The sequence below is a fragment of the Hypanus sabinus genome, unplaced genomic scaffold (assembly GCF_030144855.1).
Source record: "Hypanus sabinus isolate sHypSab1 unplaced genomic scaffold, sHypSab1.hap1 scaffold_827, whole genome shotgun sequence".
Classification (NCBI taxonomy): Eukaryota; Metazoa; Chordata; class Chondrichthyes; order Myliobatiformes; family Dasyatidae; genus Hypanus; species Hypanus sabinus.
In genome coordinates, this window is record NW_026781680.1 from 38,683 (window position 1) to 57,065 (window position 18,383).

The window sequence follows — 18,383 nt, forward strand, 5'->3', positions numbered from 1 at the left end:
AGGAGCAGCTCTTTCATCTATCACCTGCCAGCACACTTCTATTCTGGCTTCTTGTGTCTTACTTTCCAGTCCTGATGAAGGGTTCCGGCCTGAAACGACGACGGTCAGTCTGGGGGGATTGTGGCTTTGGTCAGTCATCTGCTGACGGTCAGTCTGGGGGAATTGTGGCTTTGGTCAGTCGTCTGCTGACGGTCATTCTGGGGGGATTGTGGCTTTGGTCAGTTGTCTGCTGACGGTCAGTGTGGGGTGATTGTGGCTTTGGTCAGTCGTCTGCTGACGGTCAGTGTGGGGGGGATTGTGGCTTTGGTCAGTCGTCTGCTGACGGTCAGTCTGGGGGGATTGTGGCTTTGGTCAGTCGTCTGCTGACGGTCAGTGTGGGGTGATTGTGGCTTTGGTCAGTCGTCTGCTGACGGTCAGTGTGGGGGGGATTGTGGCTTTGGTCAGTCGTCTGCTGACGGTCAGTCTGGGGGGATTGTGGCTTTGGTCAGTCGTCTGCTGACGGTCAGTGTGGGGTGATTGTGGCTTTGGTCAGTCGTCTGCTGACGGTCAGTGTGGGGGGGATTGTGGCTTTGGTCAGTCGTCTGCTGACGGTCAGTCTGGGGGGATTGTGGCTTTGGTCAGTCGTCTGCTGACGGTCAGTGTGGGGGGGATTGTGGCTTTGGTCAGTCGTCTGCTGACGGTCAGTCTGGGGGGATTGTGGCTTTGGTCAGTCGTCTACTGACGGTCAGTCTGGGGGGATTGTGGCTTTGGTCAATCGTCTGCTGACGGTCAGTGTGGGGGGATTGGGGCTTTGGTCAGTCGTCTGCTGACGGTCAGTCTGGGGGGATTGTGGCTTTGGTTAGTCGTCTGCTGACGGTCAGTCTGGGGGGATTGTGGCTTTGGTCAGTCGTCTGCTGACGGTCAGTGTGGGGGGATTGTGGCTTTGGTCAGTCGTCTGCTGACGGTCAGTGTGGGGTGATTGTGGCTTTGGTCAGTCGTCTGCTGACGGTCAGTCTGGGGGGATTGTGGCTTTGGTCAGTCGTCTGCTGACGGTCAGTGTGGGGGGATTGTGGCTTTGGTCAGTCGTGTGCTGACGGTCAGTGTGGGGGGATTGTGGCTTTGGTCAGTCGTCTGCTGACGGTCAGTGTGGGGGGATTTGGCTTTGGTCAGTCGTCTGCTGACGGTCAGTGTGGGGTGATTGTGGCTTTGGTCAGTCGTCTGCTGACGGTCAGTGTGGGGGGATTGTGGCTTTGGTCAGTCGTCTGCTGACGGTCAGTGTGGGGTGATTGTGGCTTTGGTCAGTCGTCTGCTGACGGTCAGTGTGGGGGGATTGTGGCTTTGGTCAGTCGTCTGCTGACGGTCAGTGTGGGGGGATTGTGGCTTTGGTCAGTCATCTGCTGACGGTCAGTGTGGGGGTGATTGTGGCTTTGGTCAGTCGTCTGCTGACGGTCAGTGTGGGGTGATTGTGGCTTTGGTCAGAATCTGGCAGGCTGTACATTGGCCCGTAAGGGGATCAAACCCATAGGTTTGGCATGTTTTAACCCACTGAACTAAACATCCTTGCTGTGTGCAGCAGACTGGTTAGTCTTACAGAAGTCACTCTCAACACCGTCCTGCTTTTAGACAGAAGGGATTCTGCAGACGCTGGTAATGTTGAACTACATACACAAAATGCTGGAGAAACTCAGCAAGTCAGACAACATCTATGGAGAGGATAAGCTGCTCATGTTTCAGTTATTTTTATTTTAAAACAGCACAGGTACGTGTGCTGAACTGATTAGTGATTAAATCCCAATCCAAATTAACTCTCTGCACGTTCACGTATCGTAGAGTCCTCGATCATATCTGCCTCCACCACCACCCCTGGCAGCACATTCCAAGTACCCACCACCCTCTGTGGGAAAAAATACTTGGCCTGCACAACTACTACTCACCCACCTACACCTTAAGTGCATGCCCTCTGATTTTTGACCTTTCTACCCTGGGAGAAAGATATCAGCTGTCTGTCTGTGCCTTTCATAAATGTTCAGACTTATGTCTGTTCTCCCCTAAGCCTCTGACGCTCCAGAGAAAACAGCCCAGGTTTGTCCAACCCCTCTTGCTATCTCGCACTCTCTCATCCAGGCAGCATCCCGACGAATCTTTTCTGCACCCTCTGCAAAGCCTCCCCACCCTTCCTGTAATGGGACAATCAGGACTGCCGTGCTTTAAGTGCAGCCTGACCAGAGTTTGATAAAGTTGCAATGTAACTATCTGCCTCAGCTGATAAAGGCAACCTTCTTGTCCACTCTATTAACCTGCGTAGTCACTTTCAACCACCAGGAATTACTTCACTCACCAGCTGACTCTCTTCCAGGGACTCTTTACAACTCATGTTTTATCTGCACAGTTTGTCTCCTTCTGCACATTGGTGTTTGTCAGTCTTTGTGTTTTTTGTAGATTCAATTGTATGTCTTTATTTTTCCTGTGAATGCCTGCAAGATAGTATAATTTAATAATAAAGTTATTTTGAACTTTGATATATCACTAAATGCAGAGTAACACACACTTCTGATGAAGGGTCACAGCCCCAAAGTATTGACTCTTTATTCCCGTCCGAGATGTTGCCTGACCTGCTGAGTTCCTCCCGTGTTTTGTGTGTGTGTTAGAGAATCTCGTGTGTTTACTGACAGCAGTATGGAATCCTACAGGACACCATTTGTCACAGACCTCCACCCATTTGCAACAGTGTTATTTCACTGCCCTGCTGAGCTCTATTTCAACACAATCTACACTCCACGTTTCAGTTGAATTACAGACATGAGACCATGGATGCCGGGATCTGGAGGAACTCAGGCATCTCCAGAGGGAAACAGAGTCGCTTGCAGCTTAACTTTCCTTAGTTGGAGGAAAGCAGCTGAGGGGAGATGGACTGCTGACATCTCAAGTTGCGATCTGACAGATGATATTTAAAGCTTGTGTATTACTGAATGTTAAATTTCTCAAGTGACAGAAGCAAGTCCTGACTTTCCCTCCAACAAGGATCAAGAATCACATTTTCTCATGATTTTTTTTTTGCACCAATCTCGGTAAACAACAGACTGCTGTGTGTGAAAATCCCAGGAGGTCAGTAGTTTCTGAAATACTCAAACCACCCCATCTGGCACCAACAATCATTCCAAGGTCAAAGTTGGTTAGGTCACATTTCTTCCCCATTCTGAAGTTTGGGCTGAACAACAAATGAACCTCTTGACCATGTCTGCATGCTTTTATGCACTGAGTTCCTGCCATCTGATTGGCTGATTAGATATATGCATTAACGGGCAGGAGTACATAATAAAGTGGCCACTGAGTGTACGTTTACGTGTATTCAGAATTTGCTGTGTGTTGGTCAGGGCATAACATGCAGCAAAAAGCAACATTTAACAATTATAAAGAATAAAGGAGTATCTTAAAAGGAATCGTTCGAGGATGACATACGGCTATGATCTGCTGAGTGCTTGGAACCCAAACTAGTTCAGATGAAAGATTTTAAGGCATAGGACATAGGAGCAGAAATGGGCATTCAGCTCATCGAGTCTGCTCTGCCATTTCACCATGGCTAATTTATTACCCCTCTCAACCCCTTTCTCCTGCCTTCTCTGCATAAACTTTGATACCCCGACTAATCAAGAGCCTATCAACCTCTCCTTTAAATATACCCAATGACTTGAGGCTTTGTGCACATGGCCGTATTTTCCAACAGCAGGAGAACTCCAGGGTGCAACCCAGTCTGCAAAAGTTCACGCCGTCTGACTGAAGTTGGTCTATTGTCTTCTCACTCACAAACTCAGAATCAGAATCCGCTCCGTTATCACTATCTGATGTGAAATTTGTTGATTTGCAGTAACATTGCAGTGCAAAGATATCACATTACTATAAATTCCAAAATAAACAAATAGTCAAAAAAAAACACAAGGGATAAACACAAGAGATGCTGCAGATGCTGGACATTTTGAGCACCACTCACACAAAGTCTGGAGTAACTCAGCAGGTCAGGCAGCATCTATGGGGGTGAGAACAAAAAGCTTTCATTGGGACTGGCAGGGAGGGGTAGCAGAAGCTTTTAGAAGGGAAGAAGCTTCTTCTGAATCGTTGGGTGTGATTCTTCGGGTGCCCTGATGCTGGTTACAAGAAGAGGCCGTGTCTCTTTGTGGACGCTGCCCTCTTGAGGCACCCTCCATGGTAGTGATGGAGCTGGCTGAATCTGCAGCCTCTTGAGGCACTGCCTATTGAAGGCACCCTCCATGGTAGTGATGGAGCTGGCTGAATCTGCAGCCTCTTGAGGCACTGCCTATTGAAGGCACCCTCCATGGTAGTGATGGAGCTGGCTGAATCTGCAGCCTCTTGAGGCACTGCCTATTGAAGGCACCCTCCATGGTAGTGATGGAGCTGGCTGAATCTGCAGCCTCTTGAGGCACTGCCTATTGAAGGCACCCTCCATGGTAGTGATGGAGCTGGCTGAATCTGCAGCCTCTTGAGGCACTGCCTATTGAAGGCACCCTCCATGGTAGTGATGGAGCTGGCTGAATCTGCAGCCTCCTGCGATCCTGAGCGTTGGAGCCTCCACACCGGACAGTGATGCTCTCCTCTCCTCTGTACTTGGAAGAGTCTGTGTTTCGTGGTAAGCTCACTGCTCGGACACAACAGTTTTGGTCTTGTTCCCCCAACCTGGAACACTGACCGAGTCAGGACCGATTGGTCTACCTGCTAAGCGAGTTCTCCTCCGTGATCGTGATCGCAGTTTACACACCACCAAAAGGCAATGTTAATCAGATACCTGAGATTCTGAACGTTGCTATCATTAAATAAGAAAGAGCCCACCCTGAGACATTGGAGACTTCAGTCAGGCTTGTTTGAAGAAATCTCTGCCCAGTTATCAACCTGCAGCAGCGGGGGTCCCAACCCACATGGCCACTGTGATACTAAGATAGGGAATGCCTATCATTCCATGCTCGGGCCGCATTTGGGAAAATTGGATCACTTGGCTGTCCTCCTACCTGCACTCAGGCAGAGGCTGAGAGCAAAGCCCCAGACATCAGGACAACAAAGGGGTGGTTGCAGGAGGCAGAGGAGCGGCTACGGGATTATTTTGAGTCAGTGGACTGGGGGCTGTGGTCAAAGACTCGTCAGAGGATCTGAACGATGGTTGTCATGGACATTTTTAAAAGAGTTGTGAACAATGTCACAAAATAGTTCAGAGTCTTTCTGAATGAACGGCATCTGCCGAGAGCCGGGTCAGTGGCGTTCAGGTCCGGCAACCAAGTGAAACGCGAGAGGTCCAGTACGTCTGCACAATGCCGACTCACATGCAGAGTGACAATTCCATGCTAATCGATGAAGGAGTTTGAAATCTGGTACGTCACTAAAGACACAAAGTGAATTTATTATCCAAGTACATCTATGTCACCATATACAACCCTGAGATTCACTTTCTTGCTGGCATTCACAGTAAATCCAAGGATCAATGAAAGACTGCATTCAGCCGGATGGACAAAAATAATGTTTGAAGGACAAATGAGCAAATACAAAAGTAGAAAAATAAATAAATAAACAAACAAACAAACAATAAATATGGAGAACATGAGATGAAGGGTCCTTAACAGTGAGTCCACAGGTTGTGGGAACAGTTCAGTGATGGGGTGAGTGAAGTTCTCCCCTCTGGTTCGATAGCCTGATAGTCGAGGGGTAATAACTGTTCCTGAACCTGGTGGTGTGGGTCCTGAGGCTTCTGTACCGCCTCCTTGATGGCAGCAGTGAGAAGAGAGCACGGCCTGGGTGGTGGAGGTCCCTGATGATGGATGCTACTTTCCCGCATCAGCACTCCATGAAGATATGCTCAACAGTGGGGAGGCTTTACCTGTCGTGGACAGGTCATACCCGCTGCTTTTTACAGCAATTTCCAATCAAGGGCATTGGTGTTTCCAGACCAGGCCATGATACGACCAATGCACGTCTCCACCACAAATCCGTAGAAGTTGGCCAAAGTTTTGCTGAATCTTTGCGAAATTCTAAGAAGTGAAGGCACTACTGTGCTTCTATCATAAGTGTACTTACGTGCTGGGTCCAGGACAGGTCCTCTGAAGTGATAACACCGAGGAATTTAAAGTTGCTGACCTTCTCCACCTCTGATCCCCCGATGAGGTCAGGCTCATGGACCTCCGGTTTCCTCTCCTGAAATCAATAATCAGCTCCTCGGCCTTGCTGACACTGAGTGAGAGACTCCACACCCTCCCACCACCTTTGATTCGGCTAACAACAGTGGTGTCAGCACCAAACTTAGATATGACACTGGAGCTGTGCTTAGCCTCACATTCATAAATAGATGAGGGAGCCCCCATTGTGGTGCACTGATGCTGACGGAGACGGTTCTTACCAACCCAAACTGACTGGGGCCTGCAAGTGAGGATATCGAGGATCCAATTGTTCAAGAAGGTATTGAGGCCAAGGTCTTGAAGCTTATTGATTAGCTTTGAAGGGATGATAGTATTGATAAAGAGCATCATGGTGTGTGTATTTTTGCTGTCCCGATGTTCCAAGTTTTAGTGAGGAGCCAATGAAATGACATCTGCTGTGGACTGTTTGGGCCCTGAATAAGAGCGAGGGAGGAGGTGTGGCACATGTTCCTCTTGCAGGGATAAGTGCCAGGAGGGAGATCAGTAGGAAGGAATAACATCCCTGCGAAAAGCATAAAGTGGGGGGGGAGGGAAGGAAAGATGTGCTAGGTGATGAGAACACACCAGAGATGGCAGAAGTTACGGAGAATTATGCACTATACGTGGAGGCTGTTGAGATGGTAGGCAAGGACAAGACATATCCCTGGTATGGGGTGAGGGCAGATGTGCACAATGAGGACAGTGTTGATGGTGGAGGAAAGAAAGCCTTTTTCTTTGAAGAAGGAGGACATTTTATTAGTTCCTGAACGAAAAACCTCACCTGAGAGTAGTTGCAGCAAAGGGAGGAATTGAGGGGGGGGGGGTAGCATTTTTACAAGTGACAGGGTGGGAAGAGGTATGGTCCAGGTAGCTGTGGGAATCAGTGGGTTTCTAAAAGATATCAGTAGATAAACAGCCTCCAGAGATAGAGACAGAGAAAGGGGAGAGAGGCTTCGGAAATGGGCCAGGTACATTTGAGGGAAGGGTGGAAGTTGGAGGCAAAGTTGATTAAGTTGATGACTCAGCATGGGTGCAGGAAGCAACCCCAGTGCAATTGTTGACGTAGCGTAGGAAAAGTTGGGGAGTGATACCGGAGTAGGCTTGGAGAACATAGACTGTTTCACGTAGCCAACAAAGAGACAGCCATAGCTGGGACACAAGCGAGTGCCCATGGCTAAACCTTTTAGTTTGAAGGAAGTGGGAGGAGCTGAAGGGGAAATGATTGAGAGTGAGGACCTGTTGTGCCAGGCGGAGGAGAGTGGTGGTGAAGAGGAACAGTTGGGTTTGTTATCTAGAAAGAAGCAGAGAGCTGTGAGACCCCCCGGATGGGAGATGAGGTGTATGGGGACTGGATGTCAATGGTGAAAATGAGGTGATCAGGGCTGAAAAGATCCACAGCGTGTGAAGTGTCACAGACGTAGGGAGGAGGTGGGATAAAACTGAGTCGAGGTATGCAGATATGAGTTTGGTGGGGCAGGAAAAGCAGAAACAATGGGTCCACCTGGACAGACAGTCAAGTGTTCAAAGAAAGGGGCTTTACTTCCTCTATCAACGCTGCCCTCATCTGAATCTCTTCCATTTTGCCCTCACCCTATCTGCCCACCACCCCACTTGGGTTCATCTTGTGCTCACCTCTGTGTCCAGCATGTAATTCTCCATAACTTCCCCCCATCTCCAACGGGATCCCATCACCAAGCGCATCTTTCCCTCCCCCCACTCTCTGCTTTCCACAGGGATCGCTCCCTCCACACTGATCTCCCCCCACTCTTTGCTTTCCACAGGGATCGCTCCCTCCACACTGATCTCCCCCCACTCTTTGCTTTCCACAGGGATCGCTCCCTCCACACTGATCTCCCCCCACTCTCTGCTTTCCACAGGGATCGCTCCCTCCACACTGATCTCCCCCCACTCTTTGCTTTCCACAGGGATCGCTCCCTCCACACTGATCTCCCCCCACTCTTTGCTTTCCACAGGGATCGCTCCCTCCACACTGATCTCCCCCCACTCTCTGCTTTCCACAGGGATCGCTCCCTCCACACTGATCTCCCCCCACTCTCTGCTTTCCACAGGGATCGCTCCCTCCACACTGATCTCCCCCCCACTCTCTGCTTTCCACAGGGATCGCTCCCTCCACACTGATCTCCCCCCCACTCTCTGCTTTCCACAGGGATCGCTCCCTCCACACTGATCTCCCCCCACTCTCTGCTTTCCACAGGGATCGCTCCCTCCACACTGATCTCCCCCCACTCTCTGTTTTCCACAGGGATCGCTCCCTCCACACTGATCTCCCCCCACTCTCTGCTTTCCACAGGGATCGCTCCCTCCACACTGATCTCCCCCCACTCTTTGCTTTCCACAGGGATCGCTCCCTCCACACTGATCTCCCCCCACTCTCTGCTTTCCACAGGGATCGCTCCCTCCACACTGATCTCCCCCCACTCTCTGCTTTCCACAGGGATCGCTCCCTCCACACTGATCTCCCCCCACTCTCTGCTTTCCACAGGGATCGCTCCCTCCACACTGATCTCCCCCCACTCTCTGCTTTCCACAGGGATCGCTCCCTCCACACTGATCTCCCTCCACAGGGATCACTCCCTCCACACTGATCTCCCTCCACAGGGATCACTCCCTCCACACTGATCTCCCTCCACAGGGATCACTCCCTCCACAGGGATCACTCCCTCCACAGGGATCACTCCCTCCACACTGATCTCCCTCCACAGGGATCACTCCCTCCACAGGGATCACTCCCTCCACACTGATCTCCCCCCACTCTTTGCTTTCCACAGGGATCGCTCCCTCCACACTGATCTCCCCCCCACTCTCTGCTTTCCACAGGGATCGCTCCCTCCACACTGATCTCCCTCCACAGGGATCACTCCCTCCACACTGATCTCCCTCCACAGGGATCACTCCCTCCACAGGGATCACTCCCTCCACACTGATCTCCCTCCACAGGGATCGCTCCCTCCACACTGATCTCCCCCCACACTGATCTCCCTCCACAGGGATCACTCCCTCCACAGGGATCTCCTTCCACACTGATCTCCCTCCACAGGGATCACTCCCTCCACACTGATCTCCCTCCACACTGATCTCCCCCCACTCTGCTTTCCACAGGGATCGCTCCCTCCACACTGATCTCCCTCCACACTGATCTCCCCCCACTCTGCTTTCCACAGGGATCGCTCCCTCCACACTGATCTCCCTCCACACTGATCTCCCTTCTGGTGCTTAACCCTGGAAGTGGAACAAGTGCTTCACCTACCGCTAGCCTCCTCCCTCATTAACACTCAGGGCTCCAAACAGTCCTTTCAGGTGAGGCGGCACCTCACCTGTGATCTACTGTATCTGGTGATCCTATTTTGACCTCCTGTATATTGGCGAGACCCGACATAGACCACTTCACAGAGCACCTACACGTCACCCGCAAGAAGGAGTGGGATCTCCCTGTGGCCACCCATTTCAGTTCTACTTCCCACTCCCATTCCGACATGTCAGCCTACGGTCGTGATGAGGCCACACTCAGGTTGGAGGAGCAACATCTGGGTAGCCTCCAACCTGTTGGCATGAACATCGATTTCTCGAACTTCTGGTAATTGTCCTCTGCCCTCTCCTTCACCATTGCCCATTCCCATTTCCCTCTCTCACCCCAGCTTCCTATCTGCCCATCACCTCCTTCTGGTGCTCCTCCCCCTTCTGTTTCTTCCACAGCCTTCTATCCTCTCCTTCCTCCAGCTCCTTATCTCCTTCACCAATCAGCTTCCCAACTCTTTCCCTCACTCCTCCACCTCTGCCGGTTTCACCTACCACTTCTTCCTCCCCTCCCTCCTCCTCCAAACTCTGACTTCTCATCATTTTTCTCCCGTCCTGATGAAGGGTCTCGGCCCGAAACGTCGACTGTTTGTTCTTTTTCTATAGATGCTGCCTGGCCCGCTGAGTTCCTCCAGCATTTTGAGTGTGTTGCTTACGTTAACCTCTGCCCCTTCCCAATGCTGGTTTTTAAGGCATTTACACACTTTGCTATGGCAACGACGACAAACTTTCCGTTCACTCTGTTTCAGCCTCACACGCCGGTTTCGCCTCTTCCCTGAAGCCCCGCCCTCCCCTGCCCCCGCCTCCCGAAGCCCCGCCCTCCCTGGCCCCGCCTCCCGAAGCCCCCCCGGCCCCGCCTCTCGAAGCCCCGCCCTCCCCGGTCCCGCCTCCCGAAGCCCCGCCCCGGCTGCCGTGGTCCAGCCCGCCGGCTCTGCGCCTGCGCCTGGCTGGGTGGAAGTGACGTTGAGTTGGTCTGAGCGGCGGGAAGATGGCGGACGTACTGGATCTTCATGAGGCGGGCGGCGAGGATTTCGCCATGGACGATGAGGGTGACGGTGAGGGACTCCTCCCTACCCCTTCCCCCAGCAAAGTCCGGTGATGTTACCTGGACGACGTCTGCGGACCGCGGGGTAATCTGTCCCCGTTACGTCCCCGCGCACTCCTCTTCCTCCCCCCACCGCCCTGTATTATTTATATAGTTTTAAATATCGCTTACAGCACAGTTCAGGAACAGGCCACTTGATCCACCGTGTGTGGGCAGAACGTGATGGGTACCTGACCTCTTTAACAGTCTTGTGTGGCACCTCGTCAAAGGCCTTTGGAAAATCTACATAAAAAGCATTCACTGACTCTCCTTGTTTGTTAATCCCTTCATGCCCTGCACACGTCTCACCAACAGCTTCTTAAGCAGCTGGAATCTCCTTTCTCCACCAATCCTGAAGCCTGTTCCAGCCATCTTTTGTAGGCATTTGCTAAGCTTGGCCCGGACATGTCCTCTGAGCTTATCCCCTCCCCATCTGAATACATGTCTTTCAGTACTTGACATTTCTATCCGAGGGAGAAACATTCCGCCTGGACGAACTTAGATTGTTCTCTGAATCCCGGAAGCTGAGGAGTAACCTGATAGAAGTTAATTGTCATTTTGATGACGCCCCGTTCTCCCTCCTGTCTGCGTGTATTTAAGATGCTTGTGTTTTTCCCCCACAGAAAGCATCCACAAACTGAAGGAGAAGGCAAAGAAGAGGAAGGGTCGAGGCTTTGGATCAGGTGAGCAGTGGGTTCTGCATATCTTTCAAATCCAGCTTATTGTCAAAGGAGACACAATTTCTCCGATCCAGGGTGTAAAACACAGTACATAACACATTAACTTATGACAGTAAGAATAAAATCTGCAAATGATTTACACAAATAAAGTAAGTGAAATGCTTACATTAAATATTGTAGGTTACAGAACAGATTAACCAGTGACACTTCGAATGCGTTGTGGTAGGGAGTTCAGAAGCTGACTGCTCTGAGGGAAGAAACCGTTTCCCATCTTGTTTTTATACTTTGGAGTTTTCCTGCCTGATGGTGGAAAATCAAAGAGGATGCTGGATGGATGGGTGGGATCCTTTATAATACTAAAGGCCCTACGTACGCAACACTTCTGATCAATGTCCTTGATGGATGGTAGGGAGACCCCATGACCCTCTGAGTTGCTCTCAGTCCTTTGCAGGGACTTTGGTCCGATGCTTGGCTATGGAGATGCAGCTTGTTGGATTGCTGTCACTGGTGCTCCTGTAAAATTCACTGCTACTAGGAAAATAGGCCCTTTGGCTCATTTGTGCTTTGTGCTGACCATCAACCACCCAGTTTATCCTTTCACTTTATCGTCACACCTCACCCATATACTGAGGAAGCAGTTTACAGCAACCAGTTGGCCTGATTTGGGATGTGGGTGGAAACTGGAGCATCTGGGAGAAATCGACATGGGAAGAGGGCTGGAGGCTGAGAATGAACCCAGGTCTCTGGAGCGGAGAGACTCCTGCTCAGGAGGGTAGCATTGAGCCTCACGGAATCTTGTGGAGAAGCTGGTCCCAACATTTAGACCCGTAGCAGTGGAGGAGTGGCCAGTATGCCTCCAAGTCACAGGATTGTGTGGATTGGAGAGATACCTGCAGCTACCTTTGTGCTTGTTGATTTGCTATCAAAGTACACATATGTCAGCGGTTACCACCCTGAGGTCTGTTTTCTTGCGGGCATGCACAGTGAATCCAAAACCATAATAGAATCAATGAAAGACCGCACCCAAAGGGATGGACAAACAACCAGTGTGTAAAAGACAAAAATAATAGCAATAGTGAATAACAACAAATGTCAAGGAAGTGAGATGAAGCGTCTTTGAAAGTGAGTCTATAGATTGTGGGAACAGTTCCGTGACGGGCGAGTGAAGTTATCCCCACTGATGGTTGAGGGATAGTAACTGTTCCTGAACTTGGTGGTGTGAGTCCTGAGGATCCTGTTATCTGATGGTGGCAGTGAGAAGAGAGCATGGCTTGCGTTGTGCAAGTTCTTGATGATGGATGCTGCTTTTAACGTTTAACTATGTTTCAATTTACAAGTGACAAATAAGTTAATCTTTCCCTTATCTTTGAAAACATAGAAAATCTACAGCATAATACAGGCCCTTCGGCCCACAAGTTGTGCCAAACATGTCCTTACCTTAGAAATTACTAGTGTTACCCAGAGCCCTCTATTTTTCTAAGCTCCATGTACCTATCCAAAAGACTCTTAAAAGACCCTATTGTATCTGCCTCCACCACCATTGCTGGCAGCCCATTCCACGCACTCAACACTCTCTGCATAAAAAACTTACCCCTGACATCTCCTCTGTACCTACTCCCAAGCACCTTAAACCTGTGTCCTCTTCTGGCAACCATTTCAGCCCTGGAGAAAAAGCCTCTGACTATCCACATGATCAATGCCTCTCATCATCTTATACACCTCTATCAGGTCACCTCTCATCCTCTGTCACTCCAAGGAAAAAAGGCCAAGTTCACTCAACCTATTCTCATAAGGCATGCTTCTGAAATAAGTACCTGCCTCAACTTCCCTTGGCAGCCTGTTCCATATCACCTCAATCTGTGAGATGCATTGCCTCTCAGTTTCTATTTAAATCTTTCCCCTCTCACCCTCAACCTCTGCTCTCCTGTGTCTCTTCACTCACCGTACTCCCTTTCAAATCCTTCTGTTCACTGGAAAAGTTAACAGTTCCTCCTGCCTTCTAAAGACGTACACGTCAGGGTTAGTTGTGGGCATTTGGTGACACCCCCAGCACATCCTCTGACTGTGTTGGTCCTTGATGCAAGTGATGCATTTCCTTGTTTCCATGCACAAGTGACAATTAATACTAAACTATCATCTTTCAAAGTCTCAGCTAAGGTCTGCCGAGTCACATGGAGACCAAAGCCCCACTCTGTCTCTGAATCACATCACCCTCCTGCTCTTGCCTCCCAAACACACCTCTTCCTCCCATCTTCCCTTTGCATATGCCACCCCACCACTTTGCAAATCCTTTCCACTACCTCGGGCCCTCTTCCATCCTTCTCATGCTCCCACTCTGCTGTTGAGCCGTGGGTGCCTGCCGTTGTCTTTGTGTTTGTTCTGGGTGCTGACTGGGATCCTCCTGTGTTTCCATTAACGGTGTGACTCTTTCGGTACAGAGGAAGGCGCTCGTTCCAGACTGCGTGAGGACTATGACTCCGTGGAGCAGGATGGTGATGAGCCGGGTCCCCAACGCTGTGAGTACAGAGACCCAATTCCTCGTCTGGCTGACAGACATGGACAGTGTGGTTCAGTTAGCAGGGGCTGGGTTACTACAGAGGAGGTTTAAGGGCAGGGGGTATACAATGTGAGGAATGTGATAGATAAGGTGGAAACTTTTCCGCATGGAAGGGGTAGCTAAATTCGAACAGTAATCTTGAAGTGACAGAGATTGGAAGGTGGCCCTTTGGCCCATCACATGCATGCTGACCTGAGGTAGTCCTCGACTACATTTGAGTCATATCTAAACGACTTCCGTCCATAAATTAATCCATAACATATATCGTAATTGTACCTGCCCCAGTAGCTGTTCCATGTTCTGACAATGCTCTGTAATATGAACGTACCCCTTTAAACCTCCCCACTCTTAAATTAAAATTCTGCCCTCTCATTTTAGACTCTCCAAACCTGTGAAAGCAACTGTGACCATACATCTTGTCTCCATGCCCATCGTATTTTGATAAATCTCTACAAGTTCACCCCTCAGCCCCCTTTGCCAGGGAAAGCTTACCGTGCAGGTGCCAGAAGGGCTGATTCCGTGTTGTACCGCTAAAATAAAATATAAGCAAAATAAATCAGACACAGTTGATTCAGTCTTTCTGTAAGCTGCAGAGACAGGTGCAGTTACAACACTTAAACATACATGAACAGGTACACGGATAGGAAAGGTTTAGAGGGATACGGACAGGTACAGGGATAGGAAAGATTTAGAGGGATACGGACAGGTACACGGATAGGAAAGGTTTAGAGGGATACGGACAGGTACACGGATAGGAAAGGTTTAGAGGGATATGGACAGGTATGTGGATAGGAAAGGTTTAGAGGGATATGGACAGGTACACGGATTGGAAAGGTTTGGAGGGATATGGACAGGTACATGGATAGGAAAGGTTTAGAGGGATATGGACAGGTATGTGGATAGGAAAGGTTTAGAGGGATATGGACAGGTACACGGATAGGAAAGGTTTAGAGGGATACGGACAGGTACACGGATAGGAAAGGTTTAGAGGGATACGGACAGGTACACGGTTAGGAAAGGTTTAGAGGGATACGGACAGGTACACGGATAGGAAAGGTTTAGAGGGATACGGACAGGTACACGGATTGGCAAGGTTTAAAGGTATAGCGGACAAATGGGACAATCAGATGGATATCTTGGCTATATGGCTGTAAATGGCTTTAGTGTAAGTGGCTAATTCACGGTCAGCAGGGACATATTGGGCCGAAGGGCCTGAGCCTATCAGGCCTGGTGTGCGTGTGAAGCTGACGCTCTCTCCCTCCACACAGCGGTCGAAGGCTGGATCCTGTTTGTGACTGGCGTCCACGAGGAGGCAACAGAGGAGGACATCCATGACAAATTTGCAGAATACGGCGAAATAAAGAACCTCCACTTGAACCTGGACCGGCGGACAGGCTACCTGAAGGTGGGAGGTGGTCTCAGCGTGTGGCTGTGGGAGTGGGCTCTTTGTAGAGGTTGGGGGCAGGAGGAATGACCGTGTGTTGGGCTTTGGAGTGTAGCTATGCGGAAAGTGAGGTGATATGGTAGGAAGAGGTGTAAAGAGCTGGAACTGGGATGTAGGGCCAGTCAGGGATGAGGGGTTGGGTTATGTGGGGAAGAAGTAGGGAGCTGGATCTCAAAGTGGGATGGATGAAAGTGGGAAGGGGTGTGTGGGACAGGAAGAGAGTTGGTTGGCGATGGTGAGGAGGGTTGAAAGGATGGGATTGGGGCAGACTAGGTGGCAGAGTGAAGGCAAGAGGTCCAGGAGGTGGGACGGGTGAGGAACCAGGGCTGGTGTTGGCTTGTGGGTGGGTTTGGAGGGCGCACAGTGGTTGGTAGGGTGGGGTGGGGATAAGGAGAAAAGGGGTGAGCTTTGGATTCTGGAAAATCGTGGTGAGGGGGAGGCATGTGTTGGGGGATGGTGAGGTGAGGGTGATGCCAGACAAATTGACAGGGATTTCTGTGAGACAAGGTGGTGCCATGGTCCTGAAGTTTGTGTCTCTCAATCCCACCCCCAGGGTTACGCGCTGGTGGAATACGAGACGTACAAGGAGGCCCAGGCAGCAATGGAGGGATTAAATGGTTCAGAGCTCGCGGGACAGCCCATTAGTGTAGACTGGGGCTTCGTCAGAGGGCCCCCCCGGAGCAAGAGACGGTGAGTCTCGGTTGAAGGGTGGGACCATTTTCTAGCAAGTGGTGTCTCCGTCCATGTCCCTCCCCTCCAACCTATTTCCCGTCATCCTTTGAACCCCACACCATTTCTCCTGCCTCCCTCTTCCCCCTCTCCTGACACCAGTTTCCTGGGAAGATGTGTCCCTCATTGCTCTTGCTCTGAATCCCACCCCATCCCCCTTTTGACACTAAACCCTTTCACCAGCCAGACCCACCCCCAATCCCCCTCCCTACTCACCCCAGCTTTCCGTGAAGAGGTTCACCATTGTCTCTCCACCATCTCTTCTGACCCTCCTTGCATTCCCACCCCGCTCCAACTCCTGAATAAGGAAACATCTATCACCCCTCTCTGTTCCAATGTCTGTAGGAGTGGACGAAGGAGAAGCCGGAGTCCGGATCGGAAGCGTCATTGACCCTGGAGTGGACCGGGATCCGATGGGATGGAACTCCTGTGGTGGAGAGCTGCCAGTGATCTGTTTTGTCCAGGCTGAGTTGTAGTGGACCAGGAGTCAGAGGAATGGGGAAAGGAGTGGGGTCAGCGTGCAAAAGCAATGCTGTGGTTTCTCAGAAATAAATCTTTTATTTAAACTCGACCCAGTCTGCCTCCACCCTCTCCCACACCGCGGGTTAACGAGCAGAAGAAGCTCAGCAAACACAAAACACTGGAGGAACTCAGCAGGTCAGGCAGCATCTTTGGAGAGGGATAAACAGTCAACATATCGGGCCTAGACCTTCAGGACTGAAAATGAAGGTTCGGGGGAAAGAAGCTAGAATAAGGAGGTGGGTGGAAGGGAAGGAGTACAAGCTGGCAGGCTTCAGGTGGGTGGGAATTGGGGGGGGGGTGTGGATGAAATGAAGCTGGGGTCTAAGAGTTGGAAGGGATAAAGAGCTAAAGAAGAAAGCATCTGTTAGAGGAGAGTGGACCATGGAAGGAAGAGGGGCATCAGAGGGAGGTGAGAAAAGAAGGGGTAAGAGGAGTGCTGGGATGGGGGGGGGGGGGGGGCGGGAGAAATTATCGTAAGTTAGGAGTCGACATTCATATCATCAGGTTGGAGGCTTTCGGTTAAGATGGTGCCACAACCTGTGCGACAGCTTCCTGCTAGTCAGAAAGCTAAGAAATCAAACTAAAAACCACTGAAGCACCTTTTCTGAGGTAAATTGTTACATTATCGCTGTGAGCAGTGAAGGGGCGAGTGATGGTGAGGCAAGTTCGGGGGATGAGTTGATGCAGATGGACTTCCGATGCCTGTAGAACTGGCCTGGGAGTGAGGTTGGATTTCTCTGGGCGCCAAATGGAGAAGGCAGGGCCTGGGTGGAGGAAATACTATTTCGATGCTGGGGTGTGAGGTTGGTTCACTCTAGGCACCAAACTGATTTGAGGAAGTTAAGAATGGATTTGGGCCAAGCGACAAAATCTAGGCCTGGGGCCTATCACAGCCGTGCTGTCTGGGTTCCAGAGTGAGGCTCAATGCACTGTTTAGACTATTTAAATATCGGCCCCGATCGAAGGCGAGAGCAGATTTCACTTGCTCTCCACGATGTTCAATGCCGGCCCAGGTAGAATGAAAAGACAGGCTGATGGTTGGGACAAGAGCCAATTTTGCACGTTCTCCGTGATGGTCACTGAGGCTATGAAGACTACCCCGGCTGCTGTGCTCCAGGCCCAGCACTATAATGAACTGATAAGTGAGGCTTTGGGCCTGCTCCAGACTGCTCTGGGGTTAGGATCTGAGGACTCAGCTTTGGTTTGGGTTGCTGTTGTTTGCTTCGATTGTTTGCATGATTTGTTTTTTCTTCCTTTCTCTTGCACATTGAGTGTTGGTCTTTTTATTTTTATTCTTGTTTGTCTTTAATTGGGTTCTTTCGGGTTTCGTGCTTTGTGAGCAAGGAACTCTCAAGGTTGTATAATTTATACATTGGTTGATGATAAATGAACCGAAATACTTCAAATACCCAGACAGAATATGAAGTTTTGCTCCTGCAACCTGACAGTGGCCTCGTGATGGCAGCAGAGAGGAATGTTGGAATGTAACCCTGCCCATGAGCCTGGCCAAAGCCTGAAGATTATGGGAATTGTGCTTGCAAAGCTTCTCCCTTGTAGGTATTCAACTTCTGCAAGTAGTACGGATGCCCTAGTTTGCTCCCACATCCCAGCAGAGGGATCCACAGATTCCTCAAAAGTTGCCGTGCAAGTCAATAGAGTTGTCATTAGTCAGGGATTGAGTTCAAGACCTGCAAGGTAATATTGCAGCTCCATAAAACTCCATTTGGACCGCTCTTGGAGTATTGTGTTGAGATCTGGTTGAAAAGCCACACCCTTGAAATATTGTGTTCAGTTCTGGTTGACTCAGGAAGGGGCTGGAAGCTTTAGGGAGGGTGCACAGGAGGTTTACCAGGATGCTGCCTGGATTAGAGAGGGTACAGAGGAGATTTACCAGGATGCT

General features: G+C 50.3%; 1 protein-coding gene across 1 annotated transcript; it reads left to right on the top strand.

The window, feature by feature from the left end:
* Positions 1 to 10,368: 10,368 nt before the first annotated feature.
* On the top strand, positions 10,369 to 16,532 carry rbm8a (RNA binding motif protein 8A). The gene is made up of 6 exons (XM_059962880.1): positions 10,369 to 10,522; positions 11,175 to 11,234; positions 13,670 to 13,747; positions 15,057 to 15,193; positions 15,786 to 15,922; positions 16,307 to 16,532. The coding sequence occupies exons 1-6, from the start codon at positions 10,456 to 10,458 to the stop codon at positions 16,350 to 16,352; spliced, it is 525 nt and encodes a 174-aa protein (XP_059818863.1). The 5' UTR covers positions 10,369 to 10,455; the 3' UTR covers positions 16,353 to 16,532.
* The last annotated feature ends 1,851 nt before the right edge of the window (positions 16,533 to 18,383 follow it).